General features: G+C 50.2%; 6 protein-coding genes across 6 annotated transcripts; 4 read left to right on the top strand and 2 right to left on the bottom strand.

Annotated features, from left to right (window-relative positions):
* Positions 1–216: 216 nt before the first annotated feature.
* Positions 217–3,867, top strand: FMAN_01525 (uncharacterized protein; the record flags this gene model as incomplete). Its single annotated transcript, XM_041819946.1, has 1 exon — positions 217–3,867. The coding sequence occupies one exon, from the start codon at positions 217–219 to the stop codon at positions 3,865–3,867; it is 3,651 nt and encodes a 1,216-aa protein (XP_041676866.1).
* Positions 3,868–4,664: 797 nt separating this feature from the next.
* On the bottom strand, positions 4,665–6,921 carry FMAN_01524 (uncharacterized protein; the record flags this gene model as incomplete). The annotated part of the gene is made up of 3 exons (XM_041819935.1): positions 4,665–4,835; positions 4,888–6,620; positions 6,696–6,921. The coding sequence occupies 3 exons, from the start codon at positions 6,919–6,921 to the stop codon at positions 4,665–4,667; spliced, it is 2,130 nt and encodes a 709-aa protein (XP_041676865.1).
* Positions 6,922–7,821: 900 nt separating this feature from the next.
* On the top strand, positions 7,822–8,726 carry FMAN_01523 (putative GTP-binding protein ypt5; the record flags this gene model as incomplete). The annotated part of the gene is made up of 5 exons (XM_041835718.1): positions 7,822–7,897; positions 7,973–7,992; positions 8,048–8,074; positions 8,135–8,326; positions 8,379–8,726. The coding sequence occupies 5 exons, from the start codon at positions 7,822–7,824 to the stop codon at positions 8,724–8,726; spliced, it is 663 nt and encodes a 220-aa protein (XP_041676864.1).
* A 1,177-nt stretch (positions 8,727–9,903) lies between these two features.
* Positions 9,904–11,950, top strand: FMAN_01522 (related to mysoin heavy chain proteins; the record flags this gene model as incomplete). The annotated part of the gene is made up of 3 exons (XM_041835707.1): positions 9,904–10,017; positions 10,101–11,852; positions 11,906–11,950. The coding sequence occupies 3 exons, from the start codon at positions 9,904–9,906 to the stop codon at positions 11,948–11,950; spliced, it is 1,911 nt and encodes a 636-aa protein (XP_041676863.1).
* A 562-nt stretch (positions 11,951–12,512) lies between these two features.
* Positions 12,513–13,991, top strand: FMAN_01521 (uncharacterized protein; the record flags this gene model as incomplete). The annotated part of the gene is made up of 1 exon (XM_041835696.1): positions 12,513–13,991. One exon carries the CDS (start codon positions 12,513–12,515, stop codon positions 13,989–13,991), a length of 1,479 nt encoding a protein of 492 aa, XP_041676862.1.
* A 55-nt stretch (positions 13,992–14,046) lies between these two features.
* FMAN_01520 (putative tetrahydrofolylpolyglutamate synthase (met6+)) lies at positions 14,047–15,684 on the bottom strand (the record flags this gene model as incomplete). Its single annotated transcript, XM_041835685.1, has 4 exons — positions 14,047–14,461; positions 14,509–15,407; positions 15,457–15,588; positions 15,658–15,684. 4 exons carry the CDS (start codon positions 15,682–15,684, stop codon positions 14,047–14,049), a joined length of 1,473 nt encoding a protein of 490 aa, XP_041676861.1.
* Between the last annotated feature and the right edge of the window lie 113 nt (positions 15,685–15,797).

Here is a 15,797-nt window from a genome sequence, read left to right as displayed (position 1 = left end):
GTACAAGATTAACTCCCCAGAAAACATCGTCACCAAGGACAACAATATTGACCAGGATCTAGAGAATTAGATCGGCAAAGACCCTTGAAAGAAGAAAAACGATGCTGCAATATTGTTTTATTCATCAACACTGACGACAACTCCCCGCTTCTCCTTCGAGCGCAAGCCTGAGAGTCTACCCCTGCTGCTGCCATTGCATGTAAATACCTGCGCGCAATGGCCGACCCTCGTGCTGCCTCGTCGCTGAGTGCATATGGCAGACGGGATGGCCCAGTTACGCCAGAGCCTCCCACGAGGTTTAGTTACGACATCGCCGAGAGAGGAGAACCCAGCATGAACGCTCTCCTCCACGCTCCTCTATCCCCTGAACGACCGCTTGCTTTCTCCGATGACGAAACTCTTCCACGCTACCACCACAAGTCTCGTGGAGCTGCTGCAGTTCCTAGCGGCCTTCAAGCCGGTCGACCGAAACGAGCCCGTTCGAAGCGACCCCAAAAGACCCAGCCGAGCAGTGCATTCTTGCTTCAGGAGCCCATGGCCACAGATGATGACTCCGGAAACCAACGCCGGGCACATCGAAGTAAATCTCGACACAAGGGGAAGGATGTCCAAGAGCCTTATTTATCCAATGGCGCACGGGACCTAGGTCTTGGGATTAGCTCCGGCAGCGGTCCTCGAGCTCGCATCGTGTCGCCAGATACATCTCAGGAGGAGTTGCATATAACAAAGAGGAATGAAGCGCAAAGGCGAGGCCGTAGGGCGCACGCTTCACAACCCGGTGCTGCTTTGGACGTTGACTCAACCCAGATAGTCAACATGGCATTGAATCTGAGCGAATCACGGCGAATTGCGTCTCGGCGCAACATTAGCCGCGGCAACCCTCCACGTCTGGCACCCGTACAAGACTCTCAGACCGGGAGCAATCTCAGAGCACATCTTCAGCAACAAAGAAAGGCTGTCAGAGGGGCATCGCCGATTCCGAACCAAAGTCTTACACCACGACTGCCGGGTGTTCGATCCAGTAGTCCACTGCGCCCTTCACCATTCGAAGCTACCGACGCCTCGTACCGTTATCATTTTTCGACATCAACTTTGGCGAGAGCGCAGAAGGCCAGAGAACACCTAGAGTTAATGGCCCAGTATAGACGATTGCTACAGGTTCTTCCTCCACTTAAGACTGGCTACGATAGACCTTCAGCTTCAAGCCCACCTGGATCACCTACAGAGGGGAAAATGCATACCTTTGAGAGCAGAGAGTTCATGATTCCACTTGGTCGAGAGTACAACCCGTTGCAGTATATCCGAAATCGAAAAGTCAGAGCTCGTGAACGAATGGTCATCGATGGTGAGAAGCAAGGATTTGCTGACGTCGAATCTGTTAAAGATTGGGTCAATGAGGCTTCGGAGCGAGCTTCGAGGGAGCTTCTTTCCAGTGACGGCTCCATTCTGCCACCATTCCCTGGGGCTGAAGAAATCGATTCTCAGATAGCCACGGATTCAGCTGCCAAGGTGGCACTGAGAGTTCGGCGTCCAAGAGTTGACTGGTTCTTCGAAGCCTGCGACTTGATTGCAGATGCCTACTGGCTCGAACAGGACCACCACAAGCAACTCATTGAAGACAGAAATCTCAACAAAATATACCCACAAACAGGAGAAACCCTAAGCCGGCCGATTTCAGGACAGACCGATGAGCTTGGAACAGGTGTACCGCCTTTCATAACTGAAACCATGGAAGAAATGAATGGAAAAGCAAACTCGAACGAGTCCAACCCTTCGAAGCCCGAGATTGAATTTCTCGAACCAAGCCACAGAGACCGAGCACGGCAGAAACTCCACGAGATGGGATCTTTCCACCGACAGACTGGCTCAGTGCACCATCGTCGTTTCAGGAGACGGGGATCATCTTCGGATGATTCCGCCAGTGAAGACGATATGCCAACCGAAGGAAAGGCCCGACGTGGAACAATATCAAGTCGCGAGACTGAACTACTGGAGAAGCAAATGTTGGAAATGGTGGCCCGAGACATGAGACAGCAAAGACTCTCTCATGTCCAGGAGACCGAAGCTGAGTACATGCAGCCCGAGGACTCGACTTCACCTGAACCCAAACCACAAACTCAGCTGGCCACTAGTAGGGAATGGAACATGATGGATTCTAAAGATTCAGAAAACCGCCCCATTCATAACAGAGCTTCCTTGGAAATCCCATCACTGTCAAAACTGGGAAGGAATACGGGAGGAGGGTCCCAACACGGCAGAAACAGCAAAGAACATACCGACTCTCCACAGCCCATGTCGCCTGAACTTGCTCCTCAATACAGTCTATCTGCACCACCGACTGGTCTACAGCTGTCGGCACCGTCCAGTCGATCATCATCTCCCTCCAGAAACCCATTTACAAAAGTAAAGCAAATCTTTAGGGACAAGACGCGCGACGAGTCTGAAGAACAGGCATTGGAGACGGAGGCATCCAGTAGAAGACCTTCCATCCCAGATCCGTTACCCCCGACGGAAACGAAGCCACTTGAACGACATCCATCAAATTCACGGCCAACCTTCGAGAGCCACAAACACCAGCGTAGCGTGGGTAGTATTAGACCCAGGGGCGACGACCAGGTTGGACTTCGAGGCATGTTTAAAGGCCCTCGTATTGACACGGTAATCCGAGGTGGTGTTTCGAGATTGGGTGATATGCTGTGGAAAAAGGACATCCCCATGGACGGAACCACTGATGTTCTCTCTTCTGATGAATCTGATAATGATCAGCCCAAGGGAAGATCGAGGATTTCTCTCAATTTGTCGCGAACAAACTCGAGGCGTAACAAGGCAGAGCCTCAACATGGGGCTAAACACTTCTTGGATTCGATGCCACAGTTCCAGCCCATGGCAGAAATCCATGGCCAGTCAGCAACTGACGTGAAGAAGTTACAACCTTCTCAATCTCGCGCTGAGGTCAGCAAAGTGCCCGCGCCTGATATTTCTGGAATCTCAAGCCCTAGCAAGCCTCAGCAAGTTGAAAAGGTGACCATTGTTGAGCCTGCCATGTCAGAGGTAGAGTCGTGCCAGGAGAGTGTCAAGGATGGCCCTCGGATTTCAGAAAGGGAGGGTGACGAGGCTGCTCCAATGGTTCGGTTCAATGAGCCTGATAATTTCAGAGCACGGAAGTGGTCTATTGCAAATCAGGCCATTCCCCAGGAAGGACAACTCTCGAAGCGTGAAATTGCCCGACTTCGTACGCTTATTCTTACCTCTGGCATCAAAGCCATGGAGATTTCTCGCCGGGCTCAAGAGCTGAAGAAACCACTTCCTAGCAATGGCCTTCAGGAATTGGTTTCTTCACCACAATCATGCCCAGTGGGAATACCATGGGTTGACATCGCGAAATTGACGCCCAAAAAGTCACTGCCTTTCGACGATGCGCTCCCTTGCTCCGACCATTTCCGCCTAGCTCGCCAGACCCTAGACGTGGCGATCCAAACATCGATTGAGCAGTGGCAGACGTCAGCTGATAGATTCACTGCCCAAACGCGTCCTAAACTAGAGGAGCGCATCTGGTGCGTCCGCTCTCGAATCGCGGATGAACTATCAGGCATGACACGTGAGGCATCAGACCAAGCTGATGAGACGGGTAAAGACTTGGCCTTGGGCCAGCTTCTCAAGGTCAAGCATGTCACCGATCTGACCGACAAGATGATGCGCAACCGACGCAGAAGATTCAGATGGCTCCGCCGCGGAATGTGGTCCGTTGTTGAATGGGTGCTTGTTGGCTTCATGTGGTATGTTTGGTTTGTTGTTACCATTTTCAGACTCTTTCTGGGCCTTGGGCAGGGCATTTGGCAAGGTGTCAGATGGCTCCTTTGGCTATGAGTTAAAGACAAGCCCCAATGGAACTTGGAGTCGCGGGGAGGATTGTGTATCGCGGGAGTTTTCTACACGGGACTGAATGCTGCCAAAAAAAGATACCGCTATTTCATTATTCCACACCTCACTTGTTCTTACCATTTTCTTTTTATTCCCTCTTCTCTTTCTTTTGGATACCAGAGCATTATCAGAATTTTGATACCCCTTTCCCGCCTGTGGGGAGAAGCATGGCGTGGCGCCTTGTCTTTTGGTGGGAGCATCTTGCCTTGGAGCAGTGAATTATGAGCGAAACTTGCTGTACACTTTTCTTTGTTTATTAATACTCCTGTTATCATATTTGTAACTTAGATTAATCATACTCATGCGGTTCTGTTCACTTCTCGTCATTGCACTTCACTGTAAACCATCAAGGGAGATCTCAAAACAAGACTTACGATCTCAAATAATGACACCCGCGTAATCTTGGGCTGAACTTAAGAAACTTAAGGTAAAGTAATGGGCACTTTTGATAAGATAATGCTTCGTTTGGCCCCTTGGATTCAATACCTCAAATCGTTTGACTCTGAGGATTCATTCAGACCTATATTAAAGTTGACACTATCTATGCATTGACAAAGTCATGTAGACAAGCAACATCATTACAACAAACGTCTTGATTATCCCTACCCACCCAACTGGTGTAAAAGAATCAGAAAAAGCAGGCTTCTATAGTCTTTGAATAAAGAAACCCTTCAAAGCCATGTCACCGCGCCACTAAAGCAAAGCACCCATATTATAACCAAGGTTCAAGCCCCCTTTTGATTCTATTCAATCCTCTTCTTGCCCTCCTCGGCATTGAGGTATCGGGCTGTGCTGAGCCCCCTCTCGTGTTTCGCCACATAGGTTCCAATTACAGAGTCCTTGCGCGCCTTGGCGAAATGCTCATTGTAGCCCTCGACAGCAAATGGCCTAGGGTTGAGGCGTGGCCAGTTAACCTGGAAAAAATTAGAATTGATTGAGGTGAGTGTCATGCAGCGAGAAACTTACATAGAGCATACCGTGATTCCAGACAAAGTAGAAAGACCAGGCAGCAATAGCCATCCAGAAGAAAAGGAAGATACGAAGAGGCAGGGCGCTTGCCTCTGGGTCTCGGCGGGTAAACAGACCAATGAATACAATAAAGACACTGAAGGCAAGGATATAGGGGATAGCCTGGATCAAGACCGGTCGACGGTCAGTGAAGACCAGAGTCGTGCCGATATTGGTTGAGCCTGGCCGGTAAGCACCAAGGAAAAGATCAAAAGAATCTTGTCGCGGTCCGTCGAGGAAGTTGTTACGGAAATAACGTGTGATACCAATACGGGCATCCTGAAGGGCTCCGACTTTGGTTCGGTTACCAGTACGTGTGACATCAGTCTTCATGGCACCAGTGCCAGCATATGAGTTGGAGACAACATCAGCGTTGTCGGCCCAGAGATTACGGAACAGATCCTCAAAGGCAGGGTCCTCGTCACGGAATGAAGAGCCGCGGGGCATGAAGCCAACATCCTCAAAGATGCGGTCAAGCTTATGCCGAGCGAACATGCTCTGGACAACGTTCGTTCGGTCGAGACAGTCCATGCAGTTTGTACGCATGACACTCGTCTGGTAGCTACGGGCGTCGAGGCTACCGTCAACGCTGGATGGGGTATCAACGGCACGGAAGTAGCCCTGCTTCTCCAATGCATCGGCCAGCTTCTCAATAAGAGCGTAAGCCTTGTGCATCTTCATGCCCTTCGTCTCGCTGTGGTAGTCAAAGTAGACATAGTGCAGCCGGTCAAACTCTTGGCGTTTGCCCTCCGGCTGAATTGTGGTGAACTTCTCCTCAGTGAGCAGGTCTGCCTCTTGCCGCTCCTTAGGAGAAGAAACAAGCTTCTCCACCATCTGCTCGTACGATTGCTTGACGCGCTGCTCGCGACCCTTCTGGTTGACCAAGTTGATGAGATAGTTGTCACCATATAAGCGAATTTGCTCGTCGAAGTGTTTCTGGGCAGCGGAGAAGGCAGCGTCGACGCCGCGGATTTGGAGCTTGGGAACATATCGCAAGCTGTTGATTTCAGCCCAAAATGTAGGAACGCTACCACGGGTCTGGACATAAGAGAATATCTGCATCTCTTGACCGGCGCCAGCGCCAAACTTGCCGCTCTGCATGTCCGAACTGCCTGCGTATCCGCCCAGCCCGCTGCTACTGTCGTTGAGGATGATGATTTGTTCCGTCTCATTATAGTTGGCGACGTGTCCTTCATCATCTACACCTCGAGTAAAGTACCTGGTACCACCACGGTGGCGGGATCGGCGGGTAATAAGAGCCAGAGTCAAGGGGTTGCCCTTGAATGTGGTAGGCTTGATTTCAAGCATGCCGAAGATGCATGGTAGGATATATGGGTCAACGCCGGGCTGTGCGCCAGGCTGTGATCGAGCGCCTCGGGTGCGGAAGTCGATGAAATCGCCCTGGAGATACTTGTTGAAGAAGAAACGATCGTCGGCCTGCATCCACAGGGGCTTGGAAGTGTCGGCCTGGGCCTGACGTTGGAAGGAGTTGGTAAGATCGATGGAATACGAAAAGCACATAGGCCCTGAAGCCAAAAAGTTCTTGAGAAGCTGAATGAAGATGTCTTCGTCGGGGTCGTGAATCAAGCGCTCGCGCATGGGTAGGATCTCCGTGGCAGCCACCTTATACACCATGTGGCCTTTGAGACGGCCAACAGGCTGGGCTTTCGTGATGAAGATGACATACTTGTCTTTACATGGTCAGTGAAATGCACAAGCCACAACCAGAGGACATCAGCCCAAGATTTGGCGCGGCAGAGACGAACCAAGGCGAAGCTGAATAATTCCCAGAATACCAGCGATACTCGAGACGCGAGTTGTCCTCTTGGCTGATGCGGCGCTGCCTTCACTCAGGCGGACATCACCAGTAGGACGATCGATTACCAGGGCGGGCGCATCGGGAGACGAAGGCGAAGTAAAAGTATAAGAGTCGTTGGCGATCTTGACATTAATGTCGCGATAAGGCAACTTGGGGGTGCTGAGTTGCGCCATGGCTGAAGCTGTAAAGATTAGGAAAGCGAGATATAAACAAAAGAGTTGAAGGTTATAGTAAAGCCCGGGAATCAAGAGTGGCCAACTGGCGACTTGTTCACCCTTGACGGCTGCAAGAGATAGTGAAATAAGAAAAAAAGGGACACGACGTGAGGGATGGGCTGAGTTGGTCTGGTATAGGATGGTTAGCTTGAATTGGCAGACGAGTTGATGAGGCCAGCGCAGCGAAGCTATAGCACAGCCACATGGTTAATCGTAATGACGGGATAGAATGGAACTTAAGGGGACCATTGTGGCTCAAGGCGGGACGCACGTCACAAGCCCAGAGCCATGGGATGAGGCTCGTGAGATGTAGAGGTACATGCCGCTCGCCGAAATCAGGGTCTATGGATCAGTACAGCTACCGTGTGAGCAGGGCGCAAGTGTACCTCTCCGAGACCCCGTCTTCCCGCCTATTACAGTGGCACTGTGGGTGTCCCTCACCAAAACAGGCCCTGCCTGACGTGTGCCTCGTGCCATTTGAGCCAGTCACGGCTCAGGACTAGAGAACCAAGGCAGTCACTTTACCTCCCCAAGTCCCATCCACGTCCGTCCCGTCTTAATCAAAGAAGCGAAGCCCCATCTCAAGACTCGCCTCTCACCTTCAGCCTCGACTTTTATCTTGCATCTCACTATCGTCGCCAACCTTCTCGCCCTAAATCTCCCTTTTCCCTCGATTCGCTTGCGTCGCGCAATCACTCCGATACGATTTCCGGTCCGAGCGTCTCTCCACGCCGTTATTCTAGGACACGTCCGATCCCTCAAACGTCCAGGTCATACCGCCACTGCTGCTGTCACTATCACTCTTGATAGACGCTCTCCGTTCCTCTCCATCTCGAAACCACATTCGCATCTGTCATTATGGCCTCTCGACAACCTCCCGCTGGCGCCCGCGGCACTAACACCCGGTTCGCTCAGTTTAAGCTGGTTCTTCTAGGTATGTTACATGGTGTCGGCATTCCTTGCCTGACCAGTTTCGGTTTCATGGCATATTTGCTAACTTGTGACATAGGCGAGTCCGCTGTCGGAAAGGTATACCACAACGACAGTCTCTGATATGATGGTTCACTAACTTTTCAAACCTCAGAGTTCAATAGTCTTGCGATTTGTCAAGGTATGAACTACTGGCGCCCATGTCATTGTATGAGACAGCAACTTACCAAAGACATTCTAGGACCAATTCGATTCCTATCGCGAGTCCACCATCGGTGCTGCCTTCTTGACCCAGACCATCTCTCTCGATGAGAACACTACTGTCAAGTTCGAGATCTGGGATACCGCCGGCCAGGAACGCTACAAGTCTCTTGCTCCCATGTACTACCGAAATGCAAACTGCGCCGTTGTCGTTTACGATATCACTCAATCTGTACGTTCACCAGATCTACAACCACCATAGGGCCATGTTAATATTCCTCCAGGCATCACTAGACAAGGCAAAGGCTTGGGTTAAGGAGCTCCAACGCCAGGCGAATGAGAACATTGTCATTGCCCTCGCAGGAAACAAGTTGGATTTGGTTACTGAGCAACCCGACAAACGAGCCATTCCCACCGCCGATGCTGAGGCTTATGCTCGTGAAGCTGGCCTCCTCTTCTTCGAGACTTCTGCCAAGACTGCCGAGAACGTCCAAACTCTTTTCACAGCCATAGCTAAGAAGCTGCCCCTGGACCAAGCTGGTCCACGACATGCTCGACCGGGCCAACGACCAGGTGTCAGCCTGGCTCCCGAGAACTCCAACACTAACGTCAGCGGCCCTTGCAGCTGCTAAGCTGGTATTGAGTTTGAAGCGTCAGGTTTAGAGTCCACTTTTCGTTACGCCCACGCACATATCACAGAGGCCTCAGCGTGGATCCAGCACGACGAGTTGTCCGAGATTACGGACTCTGAGGTAATGCATGAGCTGGGGCGCGTCATATAATTTATCGGAGTCCTTGGGTTTGGAGGGATCAGTTCAGTCCATACTTTTTTAATACCGAACTTGAATTTTGTTGCTGGTAGTTTGAGCGGCCTGGATGCTCAAATGTGCCGTAGCCTGGCACTTCAGCATACCAGAGAACATGGAGTGGCTAGGAGAGGTATGAGAACTACAAGCCTCGATCATAGGCGACTTATATGTCTGAAGGTTTCTTATTCCCCATCGGTGACTCATGAGATGGACAAGCAGGAGAGTATGGACGAGCCGCTCTATAGTTTCTTTTTCTTCACAGCTTCTGAATAGATGGCTGCTATTAGATGAATTATGGGATCATGTTGTTGTGCTGCAAGTTATTGAGCAACAAATATTCAATGTTCACGTTGTGAGTCTGGATGAGGCCTTAATGTGCCACTAAAAACTCTTCATAACTACCTACCAAGTCACTACTTGGGCCCCTGATTCGAGGTCTCATTCTATGCTCTAGAGCGAGTTCGTGAGGAAGTTTGTGGAGGCAGACATGTCTTGGAGTCGGATCCAAGTAACAACTCCTCAATTGAACGAGTATTTGTTATGAGACGATACTGCATGTGCCAACACAGCTACGAAAACATACGTGGGGATCATTATAATTCTTGAGAATTGGAATTCAATAGAGCATGACTTCATGTTTCGATCTCCTGATCACATGTAATCAGTGACAAGATACTAACTACCTATAGACTCGTTAATCAGGAAACTGGCAGAGAAAGCGGCTGATTAACTACTAGGTACCTACGTAGGATGAGCTTATGAGATAAAATTGCTCCTTTTGGTATGGAAATGAATTTTTTGTTTCATCATATTCGGCGGTTGATGAGGCAGTTGCGTCACCCGGTTCCTGCCGCTTGCTTAACCTTTAGCTCCATACAAAACCGGGAGCTGGGCTTTTGCCGAACTTTTACCCTGAGCGTTTTTGAAGCAGCTCTCAACTCCATCTAACCGAAAATCAACTGCATCGCGAACTGCGCCCTGTTCGCCATTGCATTCCCTCATGTTGCGAACTTCGCTTCAGTCTGTGAGGGCATTTGGCGGCAGGCCCGTTGTGGCCGCTGCTGCCCGCCAATGGCCCATTGCGGCTACACGGCGTGCCGGCCTTGCTGGTCAGGTAAGCTTTCTTTGCAACGTCACAGCCCGTGTTATTATTAGTTGCTTTCACCAGAAATGAACTAACCGCGACGATGGTTTCAGCGTTTCTACTCCGTCGAAAAGAAGCCCGAGCTCGATCCTACTAAGCAACCTGTTTTGCCAGCTTCCCAAACGGTTACGTCCGAGAGAATCCACGAGACCACCATTGACGATGTTGGCGAGACCAAGGCCGCTACCACAGACGTCCCTTTGACACCTCCTCCCCCTCCTCCTGCGCCTGCGCCTATCAAGAAGAAGGGCTTCTTCCGAAGGCTTAAGAACTTTGTCTTCACCCTGCTTGTTCTTGGCGTCGTTGGTTTCGCTGGAGGTGTCTGGTACTCTCGCGTGAGCGACAACTTCCACGATTTCTTTACCGAATACGTCCCCTTTGGCGAGCAGGCTGTTCTTTACCTCGAGGAAATGGACTACAAGAAACGATTCCCTAACATCACCGGCCGATCAAAGACTCAAGCCACCGAGGATGCTGTTCGAGTTCCCGCCCAAAGTGGCGCTTCCTGGAGAGTAGCTGATGCAGGCCAAGCCGGACGTCACTCAAGTGCTGGACCTGTTTCTGCCGCTGCTAAGAAGGTCGAGGAAGTTGTGAAACCAAAGGCCAAGGCCAAGGCTCCAGTCGAGGCCAAGCCTGTTGCAAAGGCTGTCGAGGAGTCTGCTCCTGCCCCCAGGTCTGACTCTGGTTTCAAAGCACCAGAAGTTAATGAGCCTTCCAAGATGCCTCCTCTCAAGCCAATTGACCTTCTATCGCTTGAGCACGCAAGGGAGCCTGTTGTTCAAGACCTAGTTCACATGGTGAACGATCTTATCCTAGTCATCAACGCTGACAATGCTCATGGGAAGTATGGCACCTCTGTTAGCAAGGCCAAGGATGAGATTGCCAAGGTCGGAGGTAAGCTCAAGGCCATGAAGGGTGAGTTTGAGAAGAAGGCTGCCCAGCAAGTCAGAGAGAAGATTGAGGAGTTCGACAAGGCTGCTACAGATCTAATTGATCGTGTTGAGAACACCATGATCAGCCAGGAGAACCAATGGCGACAAGACTTTGAGCAGGAGATGAAGAAGGTCCGAGAAAACTACGAGGATCGAGTTAATGTCCTTCTTGAGCGTGAGAAGAAGGTCAACGAGGAGAAGCTCCAGAACCAGCTCGCACAGCAGGCTCTGGCCCTTAAGAAGGAATTTACCAAGGATGTTGAGAAGCAAGTTGAGCAGGAGCGTGAGAGCCGACTAGGCAAGCTGAACGCTCTATCATCTGCCGTGTCAGACCTTGAGAAGCTTACCACAGGCTGGAACGATGTTATTGACACCAACCTCAAGACTCAGCAGCTGCACGTCGCCGTTGAGGCTGTCCGAGCCAGCTTGGAAGATGACCATCACCCTCGCCCTTTTATTCGTGAGCTCGTTGCTCTCCGGGAAATCGCTTCGGATGATCCTGTTGTCAATGCCGCCATCGCCTCCGTTAACCCATCCGCTTACCAACGCGGTATTTCTACTACCTCGCAGCTGATCGATCGTTTCCGTCGAGTCGCCAATGAGGTCCGAAAGGCTTCATTGTTACCCGATGAGGCCGGCGTTGCCAGCCACGCTTCCAGCTGGGTTCTCAGCCACGTTATGTTCAAGAAGCAAGGCCTTGCAGATGGCAACGATGTTGAGAGCATTCTTACCCGAACCCAAACATACCTTGAGGAGGGTGACCTGGATTCTGCGGCACGAGAGATTAACGGCTTGGATGGATGGGCCAAGACCTTGAGTAAGGATTGGCTTGGTGAGGTTCGCAAGGTGTTGGAGGTTCAGCAGGCTCTCGATGTGAGTTTTACCGGTTTCCATACGTTTATCTTGCTTCGCTAACATGATTATAGGTGATTGCCACAGAAGCCCGTCTTCAGAGTCTCCGTGTGGATTAAACAAAAAAGGGATGTCTCATTTGTTGTGTATAATTGGACCCAGGCGCCGTCGTGTCTAGAGAGAGGCTGGATAGCCGTGTATTAGATAGCAATAGACGATGAGGGCGTGGTTACCATCTTTTGACTATTTGTTATTGCCAATATTAACGTCTTGTTGCATGATTCCTCATCGTTTATTGATTAATACAACACCAGAAGTGAACAACTTGTTAAAGTGCACTAAAAAGTCAAAACTGCCGAGATCGAATTCGACATAGTTGACGGCGATGATTATTAGATTGTTGACTTGTCCAGCAACATTATCAAACTGTTAGTTTCTGCTATAATTGGTGGCCAATATAACTGGCATATGGGACAAGAGGCTAGTGTAGGAGTACCACATAAGTTACACATGACGACCTAATAAGCTATCCGACACTGTTTCTTCAACTTCACAGTTAACTTGGGCATTGGTTCTTCCAAGACCTGTATCTGCCAGACCTAACAACACTTGTTTAAACTGCCTACTGAATGAGAAAGAAAGAAAAATTGTTCCCTGCTGAGAAATCAATCAACGCACACAATGGCGGCACGAAGGGGCATTGGCACTGTTTCTCGCGATTACAATGAAGCTCTACGCCTACTGTCGACACTTTACTCAAATCGCCAGGCCACGAATCTTTTCGACAAATCAATCGCCTCAAATGCCTCATCTGTACCACGAAAGGATCTCAATGCTTTAGCTATTCCTGAGATGCGCGAATGGCTCCGACGTGCTGGATATGAACCAAAGGATCTTGCACGCCTGAGACACATCCACATAGCGGGCACCAAGGGCAAAGGCTCTGTAAGCGCATTTGCGACGTATATGCTACGGGAGTACGAGACTGTTGGAACTTATACGAGCCCACATCTCGTGAGCCCGCGCGAGCGCATTGCTATCCAAGGAGAGCAGGTTTCGCAGAAACTCTTCGCCGAGGCTTTCTTTGAGCTCTGGGAAAGGCTGTCTGAAGCTGCTAAGAAGGATGGCAAAAGCCTCACCGAGTCCGAAGGACCTGGCTCAAAGCCATTCTTCTTCCGCTTCATGACACTTCTTGCTTGGCATATCTTCCTGAGAGAAAAGGTCGACAGCGTTGTTCTTGAATGCGGTATCGGCGGAGAGTATGACGCTACAAATGTGGTCCCCCCCGAGGCTGTCTCTGCCGCAGTCATCACGCAGCTGGGTATAGATCATGTCGCGATGCTAGGCAACACTGTTGAGAAGATCGCATGGCATAAAGCCGGAATTCTCAAGCCAGGCGTGCGTGGTTTCGTCCGACGAATGGACGACAAGCCTGGTGTGATGCAAGTACTTCGACAACGGGCAGCAGAAAAGGGGACTGAGCTCATCGAGTTGGATGACGCCAGGATCAACCTATGGGGAGGTGTGAATGGAAGACTGCTAGGTGACTTTCAAAAGTATAACCAAGCTCTCGCCGTCTGTGCTGTACGACAACATCTAGGTATGAGTTTTGAACCCAAGGACTTTTTCATGAACTGTCAAGCAAGTATGTATATTGGGCTCCGGGACGCAACTCTGAGAGGGCGCTGTGAGATCATTCAGCAGGGTCACATTGGATGGTACCTGGATGGTGCACATACGAAGGATAGCATTTATGAGGTCGCAAAATGGTTCGCTTCGAATATTGAAAACGATGAATCCGCAATTCTGGTTTTCAACCAGCAGGAGAGGGATGCAACACAACTACTGGCAATATTGCTTGACACTGTTCAAGAATTTACTGGGAGAGAAAACATATTCAGTCATGCGCTCTTTACAAGGAATGACCAGGATGGACCTTCAATGGACGAAGAAGCCAGAGATCTGAGTGTGCAGACACGCGCGGCAAAGATGATGGCTGAGAGAGCAGGTAATTGTGAGGTTAACACATTTGATAATATCCAGGATGCTGTAGCTGAGGCTAGAAAGGTTGCAGGATCTCATCAGAAGGTTTTGGCAACAGGGAGCATGTATCTTGTAGGAGGTGTTTTACGAGCGCTGGAGCCTGAAGGTCTATTGTAAATACTACTACCTGCAGTGCCCACCAAATGCTGCAGCTCGTTCTATTATCATCAAATCATAGAGCATCAGCCTTTTCCAGTATTCCCAAGGCACCACCAACAAGATGCAAGCTGCCCGTGATAAAGGCCTGCGCCGTCTCTCCCTCTGGGAGATCCTCTCCAAGATGTCGGGCATAGTTAATGGATTGTTCGATTGTGGGCATGACTTTTACCGTGGCCGTGGGATCAAGGGACATCCACTTATCCGCAAACCGTTGCTGAACAGTCATCTTATCAATCTCAGCAGGGTCGAATTGACGGTTGACAAAGTCACGCTTGTAGCCAGATGCTGCATAGGTGACGTTCGTGCAGAAGATGACATGGTCAAATGCTGGTTGTCCTTCTCGTCTGGTCGCTTTGAAGACGGATTCGAGAAAGTCGACGGCTTCGGAACGGCCTTGTTGATTGAAGATCATGACACGCGGTCCATTGCTGAATCTATTAGTTTCAGGGCAGCATAGGGTACTATAATGACTTACCGGCCAGATGTTTCGTCGTTGAACCACTTGGACGACATCTTGAGACTATCAGAAGTATGTGCGCCATCGACGTGCCATGTCACCTTGTCTTCCTTCTTGACCTCACATCGACCTCTCCACACAACCTTTTCAAGCCCGTCCACAAACTCCTTGGGTAGAGTATCCGTCCGAGGTGGCAGAGAAATGCCAAGTTCATCCAGTGCTGTCTCGGCGAGTGCGATGGCCAGTGTAGCATTGCGCTTCTGAAAAGTTGCATCTGGTCGAATCTGGACGCTGCTAAGCCGGGGGTCGACTGGTAGGACCTTCAGATCAACGTTCTTTTCCGAGGCTCTTTTCTTCAGAACTTCTTCTGCGTCTGGAACCTGTTCGATTGTAAAAGCCGCGCTTCCAGTCTTCATGATACCCGCCTTATGCCACGCAATCTTGGCCACCGTATCACCGAGAGCAAAGACATGATCGATGCCCAGTGTACTAATGCCGGATGCTATAGGCTTCTCTACAACGTTTGTAGCATCGAATTCACCACCAATACCAGTCTCATATATAGCAACATCTATGCCCTCTTGAAGAAAGACGTGCCAACTCATCAAAGTCAGATATCGCGCATAAATAGGTCGAGGAGCCATGAGCTTCTTTGCGTCGTCTTTCGGTGCCGATTCAAGACGGTCCCACACTTGGAAGAAATACTTTGCGAACATGTCTTCCGAAATTGGCGTTGAATTGATGCGTATGCGCTCACGAACAGCGATGAGATGAGGTGATGTGAAAAAGCCTGTCTTGCGGGGTGTGCCCCTTGTGTGCTGATACTGAGAGAGGATAGAGTCGACAAAGGCGCAGGTGCTCCCTTTGCCTTTTGTGCCGGCTACATGTACAATATTGAGGCGGTTGAGATCAGACGGCTGTCATTTGATCAGTCTCATACATATGTCTCGTGCTCGAGAGTCTTACAGTGTATCCAATGCGATGAAGATATGTCTGCATTTCCTGGATAGACACAGCATCAGGCCTTATCCCCGCCTTCCGACGAGCTTCGACGACATCAAAAGGTGTCTGAAGCGAGTTGAGCGCATCAATAGCATCCTAGAATAAGTCAAGTCAGCTGGCCACTCTTCATGTCTTTTTCTCGGAGCACTATGAGAGGTTGCGTACATTATAGGACCGTCCTTTTGAGGCCATGGTGGATACTGCGACTCGTTGTACTGCTATGAGACTGAAAGGTTGCCTAAAAGCCCGCCAAGAGACATGACGCATTGAAATCGGCAACGTCTTGAGATGTTCAAGTGAAGCTG

The sequence above is a fragment of the Fusarium mangiferae genome (genome assembly GCF_900044065.1).
Source record: "Fusarium mangiferae strain MRC7560 genome assembly, contig: FMAN_scaffold001, whole genome shotgun sequence".
Taxonomy (NCBI): Eukaryota; Fungi; Ascomycota; class Sordariomycetes; order Hypocreales; family Nectriaceae; genus Fusarium; species Fusarium mangiferae.
Note: the sequence above shows the minus strand (reverse complement) of the source record. Positions and strands in the feature narration are given on the sequence as shown.